Source organism: Pseudopodoces humilis, chromosome 5 (assembly GCF_049639895.1).
Source record: "Pseudopodoces humilis isolate 2021_Gansu_Grassland_sample_001 chromosome 5, ASM4963989v1, whole genome shotgun sequence".
NCBI classification, from domain to species: Eukaryota; Metazoa; Chordata; class Aves; order Passeriformes; family Paridae; genus Pseudopodoces; species Pseudopodoces humilis.
Genome location: NC_142204.1, coordinates 69,699,284 through 69,714,016, shown reverse-complemented (window position 1 = coordinate 69,714,016; position 14,733 = coordinate 69,699,284). Strand labels below are relative to the sequence as shown.

At 47.1% G+C, this 14,733-nt stretch overlaps 2 protein-coding genes across 15 annotated transcripts in view; both read left to right on the top strand.

The window, feature by feature from the left end:
* The window catches only part of LOC102104603 (endonuclease domain-containing 1 protein-like), a 158,513-nt gene extending 154,301 nt beyond the window's left edge, over nucleotides 1-4,212 (top strand). For all 14 annotated transcript variants that reach the window (XM_014259711.2, XM_014259708.2, XM_014259707.2 and 11 more), the window contains 2 exons: nucleotides 1,401-1,719; nucleotides 2,823-4,212. In XM_014259711.2, coding sequence (XP_014115186.1) covers nucleotides 1,435-1,719; nucleotides 2,823-3,368 — 831 coding nt within the window. In that variant the 5' untranslated portion in view covers nucleotides 1,401-1,434 and the 3' untranslated portion in view covers nucleotides 3,369-4,212. The remainder of the gene's footprint in view (nucleotides 1-1,400; nucleotides 1,720-2,822) is intronic.
* Nucleotides 4,213-7,561: 3,349 nt separating this feature from the next.
* LOC102109387 (endonuclease domain-containing 1 protein-like) lies at nucleotides 7,562-13,728 on the top strand. The gene is made up of 3 exons (XM_088055719.1): nucleotides 7,562-7,700; nucleotides 9,548-9,866; nucleotides 11,869-13,728. The coding sequence occupies exons 2-3, from the start codon at nucleotides 9,582-9,584 to the stop codon at nucleotides 12,415-12,417; spliced, it is 834 nt and encodes a 277-aa protein (XP_087911845.1). The 5' UTR covers nucleotides 7,562-7,700; nucleotides 9,548-9,581; the 3' UTR covers nucleotides 12,418-13,728.
* Nucleotides 13,729-14,733: the final 1,005 nt, after the last annotated feature.

Genomic DNA, 14,733 nt, shown 5'->3' with positions numbered 1-14,733 from the left:
CGATTCAATGATCCTGATGGGTCCATTCCAACACAGCATCCTCTGTGATTCTATGAGACCATATTTGGAAGTAGGGGCTTCCAGGCCCTGTTTTCTTGCAGGATTTTTTCTCCAGTGCCAGTGCAAAAGCTGAGCTCTTGACCAACAGAGGTAGGTTGGAAAAGGTGACCTTGTCCCACTGCCATATCTCAGTTCCATGATAACTTTGCTGCAAGAGCTGTTTAGGCATTGGGTGGGTTTGGAGCACCCCTCAGACAGACTATGCTCCCCACCATTGCCTTCTCTGGGCACCTAAAACCTCTTTTAGATTTCACCTTCTCATGTGAAAAAGGGAGATTTGCTCAAACCTCTAGCGTGTGTTCAGTCTGTCAGGGCCACATGAATGCCAAAACCCTCCTGCCTTATCAGTCTGTTGGTGTCCTGTTGTGGGGACCCTACACTGAGCAGCTCTCTGGGCTGGAGGGATTGACTGGCTTGTTCAGGGTCACACACCAACCAGAGAAACCCCTCCTGGGTCTCCACACCTTTACCCACTGCCAAAAACTGCCAGCACCTCTGAAGGACTCCCTTTAACTGTTAACAGAATAATACTGTCAGTAAAACTGTGACAGGTTAAGGTTTGAGGTTTGCCAGTGAAAGTATCTGATTGCAAAAAGATACTCAAAGCAAGATACTTATTCAGAACAACATACTAATAAACTTTAATCCCCAATGAGGTAATCATTCAGCATGCATAAAGTAGGATTCTTACCCAATAGGCATCCCTAAGGGAGAAAAGGTAGGTTTAGCTCATCAACTGATCCCAGAAGTTACAATGGAGTCTTCCATTACTTCTCTCCATTTTTAATTCACTTTTATACTATTCCTTTACATTTAGATGGTGTTTGCATGTAGTCATACCTCTTTCTCAGTGAGGGGTTCTCATGCCTTGGGGGTGGATATCTCAATAATATCATCCAAGTAACCTTGAGATGGGGATGTGTGTCTGTCCAAGGAGAGGAATTTTGCCATGGTTGCTGATTCAGCTGCAGGACATCTTCATTTATCTCCCATGGTTTTCAGTTTCCATGCAGATTATCAGCTAGAAAATATCACCAAGGTGTCTTCTCTGTAAGGGTTTTGACAGAGCCTGGCCATGGTGTCTCCACTCCACTCCAATCCACCTGCTGTTTAGGCCCACCTTGGATTTAGTCCTTGTGTTTGGGAGGCCAGGTATGCTGACTGTGTTTCATCCAGGGAGGAGTAACTGTATTTTCCCATGTAACTTTTCTACCATTATCCTTTTACCCCCAGTTGTCTGCCTGCACAACTCTATAGCGCTGATTTTTCCATGTCCAGGAGGACAGAAGTTACCCCCTCCTTGGTCTCTTATAGACCCTTCCTCTGCATTTACCTTCCAGGGGAGCAAGAGCCCTTCACTGAAATCCTCCTGCAATGCTGTGGCTGCTGCTGCTGCAGGTGACGGCGAGCTGCCTCTGGCTGGGACACAGCGAGGTGGTGAAGTCCTTTGAAAGTTCATGTCCTCAGTTTTTTTTCCGGGAGATCCCCCCAAATGAAGCCCTGGAGCCGCAGAAACCAGCCTGGATCTGCCAGCGCTACAAGAACCAGTATTACTTTGCCACCCTGTACGACATGAAGATGCGTATTCCTGTCTACTCTGCTTACATCTACCAGCCTGGACCTGGCAAAAGACCTAAAACATGGCTGGTTGAGCCCCAGGTGAGTGTCTCTTATAGCACATCACCATCCAGTCATTAAAAGCAGTATTAAAATAACCATTTCTATTTTGTCCCACCCCTCTAAACACATGCAAGTGGACACACTGGATGGGATTCTCCTCATTTAACTTCAAACACCTTCATCACATGATTCCCCTAATGCATCTGAGACATCAGCAGGAGGATGAGATGAAGCATATCCCAAAGGTGCTAATTTTTAGCATTGACCTGACAGGAAGAGTAAATCAAATTACTTTGCCTTATATTACAAGGTCAAACTATTTTACTCCCTGTGCCCTGCTGTGGTGGGTGACCAAGTCATGGGGAAAAGGCATCCAAGGGAGGCTAAACTTGAGGAATCAATGGTCCGGCAGGGATCTGATCCCCACTTTATCCTGAGCTGTTCTGCATCCCTGACAGAGCTTATCTGCTCCCAGTGAAGAGTTAAACAGGCTTTGTGAGTGGTGTGAGAGAAGTGAGGAGAAACTCAAAAGGGGGTGAGATGGCCCAGGGACAAAGCCTTGGCAGGTTCAGGCACCGGAGACACAAGGGTCAGGTTGACTGTGGAGGGATGTCTGGAGTGACATTTCAGGCAGTGGAAAGTGAGGAGCATCAGTGTCAGTCCAGTCAGAAGGGTGTGATCTCCATGCATGGGCAGTGACCCCTGAGCACCTTTGGCTCAGGCACAAAGATCCAGAAGGATCCAGCAGACTGACAGAACCCTCACCAATGTCTTTCAGAGAAACTTCAGAACTTTAGGAAAACAGACCAAGGAAATAACAGACACAAAAAGAGGCAATTCATGTCATTTCTGAGGACAGAGTGGCAGGATGGCATTTAGGTGAAAATGAATCACAGAATAAACCCATATGCAGTGTTCCAAAGGAAAGCTAAATATAATGCAGTAAATGTGAAATGAATTTCTGAAATAAAAAGATATTTGCACTAGTTCCTCATAGGAACTCAAGTAACTTATCTGGTATTGTACCACATCAGGACCAGACAAAAAAATGGGATCTTGACACTCAAGAGACTTCTGCTTAGGGAAATCTGTTCCATTATCCCATCCCTAATACTAACACCATTTCCTCTTTTCCTGTCAAGCTGATTGGCCTAAATTATCCTAAAACTATGGAAAAAGAATGGACACTCTTAAATCGATACAATGTCAGCTTAGAGAAACTCAGACAGAGCCAGGCTATCCTTCATGACTACAAGAACCTGACGGGTTTGAACCGAGGCCATTTGAACCCCAATGGCCACCATGATGACTACAGCAGCAGGATGGCTACCTTCACCCTCACCAATATAGTGCCCCAGGATGAGAAACTCAACGGCGGTGCCTGGAACAACTACGAGCAGCAAACAATGATCAGGAGGACCCAGGACTGTAAAACCACCTATGTCATCGTGGGAGCTGTGCCTGGGAACAACTACATTGCCAAGGGGAGGGTTAATAAACCCAGCTACCTCTGGTCAACTGCCTGCTGTGTGATGGACAACAACTACATAAAAGCTTGGGCGGTCATCGCTGAGAACGACAAGAACCAGGTTCAGCTCCTCACACTGGGGGAGCTGGAGGACACTTTAACTGAGCTCTATGGGAGGGGACAGGTTTCCCTGTTTGACAGTGACTGTCCCCGGGAATAAGCCTCACATCCTGGGTGGAACAGGCTCAGGAGCTTTTGCCGCATGTCATAGAATCACAGAATGGTTTGGGTTGGAAGGAATTTCAAAGACCATTCATGTAGACTCAGCTTCCATGCCATGGGCAGGGACACCTTTCACTATCCTCAGTGGCTCCAAGCCCTGTCCAACCTGGCTTTGAACACTTCCAGGGATGGAGCGGCCACAACTTCTCTGGACAACCTGTGCCAGGGCCTCACCACTCTCACAGTAGAGAATTTCTTCTTAATATCTAATCTAACCCCACCTGCTCTCAGTTTAAAGCCATTCCCTCTTGTCCTGTCACTCCATACCCTTGTCCAAACTCCCTCTCTCTTTTAAAACCCTTTAAACACTGGAAGGGGTCCAAGTTCTCCCAAGAGCTTTCTTTTCTCCAGGCTCTCTCACCCTCAGTTCTCTCACCCTCTCTCCAGGGCAGATGTGCTCCAGCTCTTGGAGCATCCTTGTGGACTCCTCTGGACCCCACTCCAACAGCTTTGTGTTCTTCTTCTGGTGTGGATCCCAGAGCTAGAGGCAGCACTGCAGGTGAGGTCTCACCAGAACAGAGTAGAGTGGAACAATGGAGTAAAGGGGAACAAGACAACCCAAGACTCCCAAAGACCTCTGATTTATTTCCAAGAAGGTCTGAGATAACAGACTTCACATGATATCTAATTTCCATTAGGAAGTGAAAAACCTGTCTTCAGGTTAGGGAAATTTATCCATAAAAGAGTACCAATTGCCATGTACTTACAGAGTAATTTAGGGACTAACATAACAATTTCTATGCCAAGTGTATAATTTACTAATAAAACCTTGTGAAATTTTACGTATCTTCTTATTTTTGTTGTTCCTTTTGACCATGAACATTTAGGAATCCTGGGGGGTCCCTTTCCTTTGAGGGTGGTTTTATGGGCAGAATGGGAGCTTCAGGCAAAGGTTAATAGAGAAGCCTTCATGTTGAGTCATGAGCTGCAGAAAGGACCCCCTTGCTCACTCCTTCTCAGGGAGCTGTCTGGGTTCATCTGGATCCAATCTTAGCCCCAGATTTTGTCAATTGTTTACGTCTAAAGGATCATATAGATGTAATCGAAACTTTATATAACTTGTCCCACAGGTTTGAGGATTGCAAACCATACATATTTACATAATTATATATGATTTATGATAATAATGATAAGGCAAAAATATGTTAATCAGAATTATTTAGTTCACAATATGGAAGCTATAACTACTAGTATAGTATTGTGCACTATGAAGCAGTATTGAAGCAAATATATTAAAGCAGTTATATTAAAACCAAAAACAATTAAGTAGAGATTGATGTTACTCAGACATACCAATGACCATGGTCAAATCTCTTTGGCTCAGCCTTGAGAAGTGATCCTGAGAGGTATCTCCACTCCAAGGAGGAATCTCTACACACACACACTCCAGGAAGGTGTGTGTCTGCATGTGCAAGAGCTAAAGAGAGCAAAAGTCAGTCTCTATTTCACATCAGCAGTGATGTTTCGACATTTCCTGGGAAGCAGGGCTTCAATTCCTCTGGAGAGCCAACATTGAAAACTCACTAATGGCCCCCCCTTCCTCCTCTCTCCCCTTAACTTATATATCTCAGCTGAAGTTATATGGTATGGAATATCCCTTGGGCTAATTTGGGTCAGCTGTCCTGGTTGAGTCCCCTCCCAGGATCTTGCCCACTCCCATTCCCTTTGATGGGAGAAGAAATGTCAGAGGGACAGCGCTGTTTGGCAGTAGCAAAAACACTGCTCTGTTATCAGCACCTGTCCAGCTACCAGTGCAAAGCACAGCACTGTAAGAGCTGTGAACTTTACCTCAGTCAGACCCACTACAGGCATTCACAATAAAGTTTACTTGCTGCAGTGCTGGATTGCAGGGTCACCTCATATATAAACTACCAGTTTCTTCCCACTGATATTTCTACCACCAGTAATGTCACAGTACCCAGAGCATCCTTGCAGGACATGGGGTGTCCAAACAAAAACAGGGGGTGCCATAATATCACCCATGCAAGTTTATGAATCAGATTCCACTTACTTCTCCTATGAATGGGCATGAACAAAGTAGGCCAGGTGCCAACAGCTCATGGAAGATATCCCCATGGCTTCAGCAATGACATTTGCAAGTTCGATGTCCTCAGTCTCAATCCTTTGGGGCTAAGGGCCAGTACAACAAAGAGTTCAACAGGTTCTGTGAGTTCAGGATATATGGGATTGCCCCACTTTTCCCCTGGGTGTTTTCCCCTGTGTCATGCTGCACTGTGGAGTTGGGGGACACTTCGGTTGGGGGTCTTTGATGGTTTATGGTCCCTGCTAATGATGTGACACTGTTGGGCCCTGCTTTGTTATGTCAGATGGATCTCATCAGATAGGAGGAATTTCCCCCACCTCCACCAGATCTGCTTCTTACTGGCCTTCTCCCTTATTCTGTCTAAACCCCACTTTCTTTCAGACATCAGTACCAAGTTAACAGAGACAAAAGGAACCACATGACTCAACCAGTTTATTTAAACAAACCTTGGTCTCACACACTTTCCTGGATATTTCTGATTGTAGCAACCAACTCATCATTCTATTATTCCTGGACTTTTGGAAATGGAAGAAAATGAGTCCAGCTTAGTTTTGAGTGAGCAAATGATCATTGAAACACAGAACATTTTGGGTTGGAAAGGACCTTAATGACCAGCTAGTTCCATGCCCTCCCATGGGCAGAGACACCTTCCACTATCCCAGGTTGCTCCAAGCCCTGTCCAACCTGGCCATGGACACTTCCAGGGATAGGGCAGTCTCAGCTTCTGTGGGCACCCTCTGCTGGGGCTTCACCACTTCCACAGTGACAAACATTTTCCTAATATCCAATCTAAACCTACATTCCTTCCATTTCAAGCCCTTTCACCTTGTCCTAATGTCGTGCTTTAACCTCAGGCAGCAGCCACACCCCACGCAGCCGCTCCCTCACTCCCCGGCCACCACGACCAGGGAGAGAACTGCAAAAGGAAAAGTTGGAAAACTGCTGGGTGGAGATAAAGATAGTTTAACAGGAAAAGCAAAAGCTGTGCACACAAGCCAAGCACATCAAGGAATTCTTTCACCATTTCCCATGGATAGAAAGGTGTTCAGCCACCTACAGGAGAGCAGGGCCCCATCCCACCCAACAGTAACCTGGGAAGGCAAAACCCACCACTCCAAATGTCCCCTCCTTCCTCATCCTTCCACTCACTTTCTACACTCAACATGATGTCACATGGAATATCCCTCTGCTCAGTTGGGGTCACCTGTCCTGGCTGTGTCTCCTCCCAACCTCCCAAGTACCCCCAGCCCCTTTGCCAGCCTAGAAGTACAAAAAGCAGAAAAGGCCTTGGCTCTGTGACAGCTCTGCTCAGCAATAACAAAAGTATCTCTGTGTTATCAACTCTGTGTTCAGCAGAACTCCAAAACACAGCCCCATACCTGCCACTGTCAAGAAAATTAACTCGGACCCCAGCCCCCGCATCAACTCCATGCCCTTGTCACAAAGTCTCTCTGCAGCTCTCCTGTAGACTCCCAAAGTACTGGCAGGTGCCCTGAGGTATCCCCTGAGCCTTCTCCTTCCCAGGCTGCTGGGATGAAGCTGTTACAAGGCCATGGCAATCAGGCAAGGGAATAGGTGTAGCCTGGCCATAGGAATGATGTTATGTGAGGCTGCAGAAGAACAGACTGGGAATACCTGAGTGCACTCAGAGACAGACCAGTCCATCTAATGTCACCAGAGATGTTCTGTTGGGAACAGAGGCACGTGTAGGTGCTGCAGCAGGAGCAGCTGCAGCCGGTGTGATTGATTAAATGGACAAGGAAGTCACCAGACCCTGTTAACTGATCCTGACAGCAAATTTGAGAGAAATTCTGAGGAAACCGTAACAGATATCAACCCATTTCAGTGAGGGTATGAACAAACTCTCCTAAATAAAAATAGAAAACTTCTCTTTTCTGTGGAATTCTCTGTTTATAAGGAAGGGGAAATTCATGACTGGGTAAATATTTGACTGATCCCAACATACCATGCTGCAAGTCATCAAAATAGGGAGAATTTCTGAGGAAACTATAAAACCAATTGTCAACACATTTTGGTGTGGGTGTGAACAAACCTCCAGATTAAAAATAGAAAACCTTCTCTTTTCTATGGAATTCCCTTTTAAGGGATGAATTTATGACTGGGTATATATTGCAGTGGCACTCCTGAAGATTCAAACAGTCCTTTCTCCAGGGAGAAGACAGAAGGAACAGTTCAGCTGCCTGTTCTGAGCTTCTCTGCTTCAAGGTAAGCTCTTGTTCCTTTCTCACCTTTGACTCCAATATTCAAAGTCTTTCCTGAGTTTTGGAATAAATATATATAGATAAAGCCTAAACTGGAGCTGCTGAGCTCCAAGGAGAAATCCAAGCCTATGCATGCACTGAATTTTGCAGCAGTTGAGTATTTTCTGTCAGTCAGGAGGGCAAGGACAGAAGGAATGATTTGGGAAAGAATTTCAAGCCAAGTCACCTGTAAAATTAACATCAAACTGTTCAATAAGAAGGAAGGGGGAGATTATCGAGTACCAAAACTCCAGTCGTGACCTTGCAAAAAACGCTGGACAAACAGAGGTGCTGTCTGAGCTCCTAGGAAAATTCACTCTAAACCCTGCTGGGGAACAGCTCTGTAGACGCTAGACAGCTCTGCCTACATGGAGAGCATATAAATAAAAACTGTCTGGGACTGCAGCAGAGGCATTTGAGAGTCCTCTGCCACTTTGGGTCTGCAGGCAGACTCCTGTGTTGCTCTTTCCCACAGCAGGATGGTTTCTGTATTAGATATCTCTTAACTTAGATATTAAGTTAGATAAATTTTAATCTCATGCAGTGGGTTATGCAAAAGGCCTTTTCAGACACTTCTCTGCTTGAGCTGGGGCAGCTATGGGCATGTTCTACAGAGTACTGGGAAAAGTCCCTACTTGTAGTCCCAGTTCTCAGTTTCAAGCTCATTGGTCACCACCTTCTTGATCCAAGGCTGAAAAAGAGAGACCCTTTTATCTGCCTGTCCTAGCTGCCTTATTCCAAATGCTGATGATATCAAATCATTCCACTGAGTGTCTGGCAATGCAAATGCAAGCATCCCTGCTATCCCAAACCTGTGCTGCCTCTGAAAGGAGACAAAGCCCCTTGCTTGCTTGCCAGCATCCCAGGGAGCTTTTCAGCAGTTTTCTCATAAAGCAATGATCTCACTGACTGCTGAAAATCACATCAGCACTGAGAAAGACAAAATGGAACATTGGGCTGTCCAGGAAATTCCTGCAACGGTGCCTTTGACTGCACAGGAAAATCAATCATCAAAGCTGAAGACGGGCATCAGCAGGAATCCCAAGCAACCACAGGAAGAGCTGTCCCTCAGTGCTTGCACTGCAGCAGCATTGTGCTGATAAGATGGAGGTGTCATCCCTCATGCTTGCTGCTACCATCTGCTTGGCCCCTTCATTTGCTCTCTCCATGTGTCTGCAAGTTCAGAGGCTGGGGTTGGATAAGGTGGAAATGCAAGGTGAGCAGCAGGACACCCATTGACCAATGTCAGCTGAGAGGCAGGACCCCAAATGGATCATTTGGGCTTCAGTAGTGGGTCTGGCTGGAAGAGCTGCATGTCTGTGTGAACCTGGATGGAGCCAGAGACATGTAGGAAGTGCAGCATCGCTGTTCTTCCCTACCCAATGCCCCTTGAGATTACAGCCCAGCTCAGCATTGCAGGGGACTGAGCAGAGTCCGTGCCCAGCTGCAGGTGTCTGCTGTGGGAAGGTGCTCAGAGCAGGAGGGAGGTGGGAAAAGGTGACCTTGTCCCAGGGCTGTGCATCACTTGCAAGATAACTTTGCTGTGACAGCTGATTACACTCCTGGAGGGTTTGGCTCCTATCTCGTACAGGCTGACTTCTCCCACTGCTGCTGTCTCTGGGCACCTAAACCCTGTTTTAGGTTTCACCCTCACTGCCCTTGTGACTTTTCCATATCTAGGAAGACAGAAATTACTTCTTTCCTGGTCTCTCATAATGCCCTCCTCTGCCAGCCCTGGCCCCCTGCACAGAAAGGCTCCAGGCCATGACCAACTCTCTCCAAGCTGAATGTCCCTCTGCATTTGCCTTCCAGGGGAGCAAGAGCCCTTCACTGAAATCCGCGCACCATGCTGGGGCTGCTGCTGCTGCAGGTGTTGGCGAGCTGCCTCTGGCTGGGACACAGTGAGGTGGTGAAGTCCTTTGAAGATTGTCCTGAGTTTTTCTATGCAGGAACCACCCCAAATGATGCCCTGCACCCACAGAACCCAGCCTGGATCTGTCAACGCTACAACGACTCCTATCACTATGCCACCCTGTACGACAGAGACAGGAGAATTCCAGTGTACTCTGCTTACAAATACCAGCCTGGACCTGCCAAAAGACCTCATAAGTATTGGTATGTCGAGCCCCAGGTGAGTGTTTGTCTTACAGCACATCACCACCCAGCCACTCAGAGATGAGCTGCAGCATCTAAATTGCCACTTCTATTTCCTAACACCCCACTACACACATGCAAACAGACAACTGGGTGGGAATTTTCTCATTCAACTTCAAACACCTGCACCACATGATTCTTCTGATGCATCTGACACATCAGCAGGAGGATGAGATGAAGCATATCCCAAAGGTGACCAGTTTTCTGCCTTGACCTGACAGGAACAGCAAAGCAGATTACTTCCCATTACATGAAAAAGTGAAATGATTCCCCTCCCTGTGCCCTGCTGTGGTGGGTGACCAAGTCATGGGGAAAAGGCATCCAAGAGAGGCTAAACTTGAGGGACCAACAGTCCTGCTTAGATATGATCCCCACTTTGCCCTGAGCTGTTCTACATCCCTGACAGAGCTTATCTGCTCCCAGTGAAGAGTTAAACAGGCTTTGTGAGTGGTGTGAGAGAAGTGAGGAGAAACTCAAAGGGGGTGAGATGGCCCAGAGACAAAGCCATGGCAGGCTCAGGCACTGGAGATTCAAGGGTCAGGTTGACTGTGGAGGGATTTCTGGAGTGACATTTCAGAGAGTGGAATGTGAGGAGCATCAGTGTCAGTCGAGTCAGAAGGGTGTGATCTCCATGCATGGGCAGTGACCCCTGAGCACCTTTGGCTCAGGCACAAAGATCCAGAAGGATCCAGCAGACTGACAGAACTCCACAAGCTACAGAGTCCTCACCAATGTCTTTCAGAGAAACTTCAGTAAGACAGACCAGGCCAATTGCAGGAGAGGAAAAGAGGCAATTTCTGCCATTGCTAAGGACAGAGTAGCAGGATGGCATTTGGGGGAAGGAGAGCAGAGAAGGAAGACACATGCCCTACTCCAGAGGAAGGCTTAATATGTTTCTCTAAAGATGAACAAAGAGATGTTAAAGTTACGAGAAAAAATAATCCTTTCTTCTTATTAAGCATAGGAACTTGAGCAAATAATCTGGTCCTGTACCACTGCAGCCTCCACATTCTCTCTTTCTGTGGAATCATAGAATGGTTAGTGTTGGAAAGAACTTTAAATTTCATTTCCATTGAACTCCCCTGCATGGGCCAGGCGACTTGCCTCCAGATCAGCATACTCCAAGCCCTATCTCACCTGCCATTTCCTCCTGGACCTTGGACCCAGGCCACTCAAAATATCTTTGGTTTGTTACCTTTCTCCAGAGATCCTTTTCAAGTATTTATTTTCCCCAGGATTCCTTTAAGGTTACAGCTATCTCTCCAATTTGTAACTTCTTTTCAGTGATGCTGCAGAAAACCCTCCCTGGCCCAGTTCTGCTCTGAGATACATTCTTAGCTCTGCTGTAACAGATTCCATTTACACTGAGACCTTTTTGCTTACTGAGGAAAAAAAGTTCATCCATGAATGAACTGTCACCCTCCCAGGGAAACCTCAGTGCCAGGACTGATTTCCTGGCACATTTCCCGGTGTATGGAGTTAGAGGAGTCAACCTCTGGTGTTCCACAAGTGGGGTACTCTTGTAGCAACAACACAAAAGAATCACAGAATCATAGAATCACAGAATCCCAGTGTGTCAGGAGGGCGTCCAGAGAGAGCCCTGGGCAGATTTGGGGTGTGGAGACAGAAGGAAAGGGAAGCAGATTTGTCAGGGAACGTGTGTCACCAAAGTCACCTTTCAATCCAAGGAGCAGAAAATGCTCCTTGTCTCATGCATCCATCCGTGCTCCCAGCACAGGCTGCAAAACAGACCACAAAGGTCACAAATCAAAATGAGACCAGTCAGATTCTGAGCTGCTTTCTCTTTAAAGCTCTTGCATTCATGCAGGAAGGGCTTGTCTTTGATTTTTCTCAGATTCATACATTTTCATTCACTGACATGACAAAAGATCGAATCTTGCCCATCACAGATTTCAGCTCCAGAGAAATTTTCTCCGGTATTCCTCCATTCTAACACTTCATTCTCTTTCCCTGTCCAGCTGATAAGTGAAAATGAACTTCAGAACATGGAAAGAGAAGTAGTCCTCATAGAGCAACTTCACAGGTTCACCTTAGAGGAAATCAAAGAGAGCCAAGCTGTCCTTGAGGACTACAACAAAATAACTGGTTTGACCCGTGGCCATATGGCAGCCTGTAGCCATATGGATAGCAAAGAGAGCAAGACAGCTACCTTCACCCTGACCAACATAGTGCCCCAGGACGAAAACCTCAACAATGACAAGTGGAGCAAATACGAGTCTAAAACGATGCCCCAAATGAGCCAGGGCTGTACAACCACGTACGTCATCACGGGAGCTGTGCCTGGGAACACCTACATTGCTGGTGGAAGGGTTAATGTGCCCAGCCACATCTGGTCAGCTGCCTGCTGCCTGGTGGGAACACAGCCCTCCAAGACTTGGGCGGTCATTGCTGAGAACAACAAGAACAGGTTGAAGAAAGTCAGTCTGGGGGACCTGGAGAACATGTTGGCCACACTCTACAAGGGGAGAAGTGTTACTCTGTTCAACAATGCCTGTCCCCGGCAGTAAGCCTCACATGCTTGATGGAAAAGGCTCAGTGGCTTTTCCCACATGTCACAGAATCACAGAATGACAGAATCACAGAATCACTGAATGGGTTGATTTTGATGGGACCTTAAAGCTTTGAATAGCATCTCATTCTGACCTGCCTGCCATGGCCAGGGACACCTTCCACTACACCAGGTTGTTCCAAGCCCTCCCCAGCCTGGCCTTGAATGCTTCCAGGGATGGGGCAATCAAAATATCACTGGGTAACTTTTACTCCTACCACAGCCTGCTCACAGTGATTTGCTTCTTTATAATATCCCATCTAACCCTGCCCTCCATCAGTGTGAAACCATTCCCTCTTGTCCTGTCACTCCATGCCCTTGTCCAAAGACCCTCTCCAGCCCTCTTAGAGACCCTTTAGGTACTGCACTCTTGGGACTCTTCTCCAGGCTGAACATCCCCAGCTCTCTCACCCTCTCTCCAGAGCAGACACGCCCCCAGTCATCGGAGCACCTGCATGACCCCCACTGGACTCCACTGCAAGAGCTCCATATCCTTCTTGTGCTGTGGGCCCAGAGCTGGAGGCAGCACTGCAGGTGGGGTCTCAGCAGAGCAGAGTAGAGGGGGACAAATGTTCTGTGCAGCGTCTGTGCTGCTTCATTCTCTGGTGTGTTTCCAGTTCTGTCCCTCAGGGCATCTCCTCCTCTGCTCAAAGGCACAAAGATGTGGGCAGAGCTTCCAACTGCTTTGCTCTGCTGCCCATCTCAGGACAGAGCTCTCAGGAACGACTCCTCTCCCCCTTAGCTGTCCACGAGAGTGTGCAGCTGACTTGTCCCTCACCTCCTTAGCAAGGCTGTGTGACCAGGGCACCTCAGGCTGCCCAGAGATCTTGTCTGGAGATTTCCATGTCTCACAATACTCAAACCTCAACAATACATGGTCCTGACAACCTGCTCTAGCTGATCCTGCTTGAGCCTGGAGTCTGGACTAGAAGATCTGGAGAAGTCCCTCCAAACCCCAACAATTCAGTGATGATGTGATCCTGGGACATGCTTTTGTTTGCTTGCTTTTGAAAGTGTGCCTTGAGAGCAGCAGCTGTTGTATCAGACAGGCAGGCTTTGGCATCAGATACAGAGAAAGCTTTGAGCAGCCAAAGCTAAATCCCTGTGATGCACTGCTTGGATACCTTCAATCTCTGCTCTGCTTCTGAAGCTTTTCTGCAGATTGATGGGAAACTGATTTGGGGAAATGTATTCAATGGTTGTAAAAGATCAGTGTGTGCCACATCATTTAGTTTGCAAGAGCTTACAATAAAAGTTATTTCTTGCAGTGCTGGATTGCAGAGTCACATTTATATAAACCACTGGTTGCTCCTCACTGAGATTTCTACCACCAGCGGTAATGTCACAGTGTCCAGAGCATCCTCACAGGACACTGGGTGTCCAAATGCAAATTGAGGATGCCATGACAGCCACACAAGTGTCAGCATCAGACACCAGTTATTCTCCTGTGAAAGGGAATGACCCAAGTTGGCCAGGAGCCAACAGCTCATGGAAGATATCCCCATGGCTCCAGCAATGACATTTGCAAGTTCGATGTCCTCAGTCGTGATCCTTTGGGGCTGGGGGCCAGCAAAACAAAGAGTTCAGCAGGTTCTGTGAGTTCAGGATATATGGGATTGCCCCACTTTTCCCCTGGGTGTTTTCCCCTGTGTCATGCTGCACTGTGGAGTTGGGGGACACTTCGGTTGGGGGTCTTTGATGGTTTATGGTCCCTGCTAATGATGTGACACTGCTGGGCCCTGCTTTGTTATGTCAGATGGATCTCATCAGATAGAAGGAATTTCCCCCACCTCCACCAGATCTGCTTCTTACTGGCCTTCTCCCTTATTCTGTCTAAACCCCACTTTCTTTCAGACATCAGTACCAAGTTAACAGAGACAAAAGGAACCACATGACTCAACCAGTTTATTTAAACAAACCTTGGTCTCACACACTTTCCTGGATATTTCTGATTGTAGCAACCAACTCATCATTCTATTATTCCTGGACTTTTGGAAATGGAAGAAAATGAGTCCAGCTTAGTTTTGAGTGAGCGAATGATCATTGAAACACAGAACATTTTGGGTTGGAAAGGACCTTAATGACCAGCTAGTTCCATGCCCTCCCATGGGCAGGGACACCTTCCACTATCCCAGGTTGCTCCAAGCCCTGTCCAACCTGGCCATGGACACTTCCAGGGATAGGGCAGTCTCAGCTTCTGTGGGCACCCTCTGCTGGGGCTTCACCACTTCCACAGTGACAAACATTTTCCTAATATCCAATCTAAACCTACATT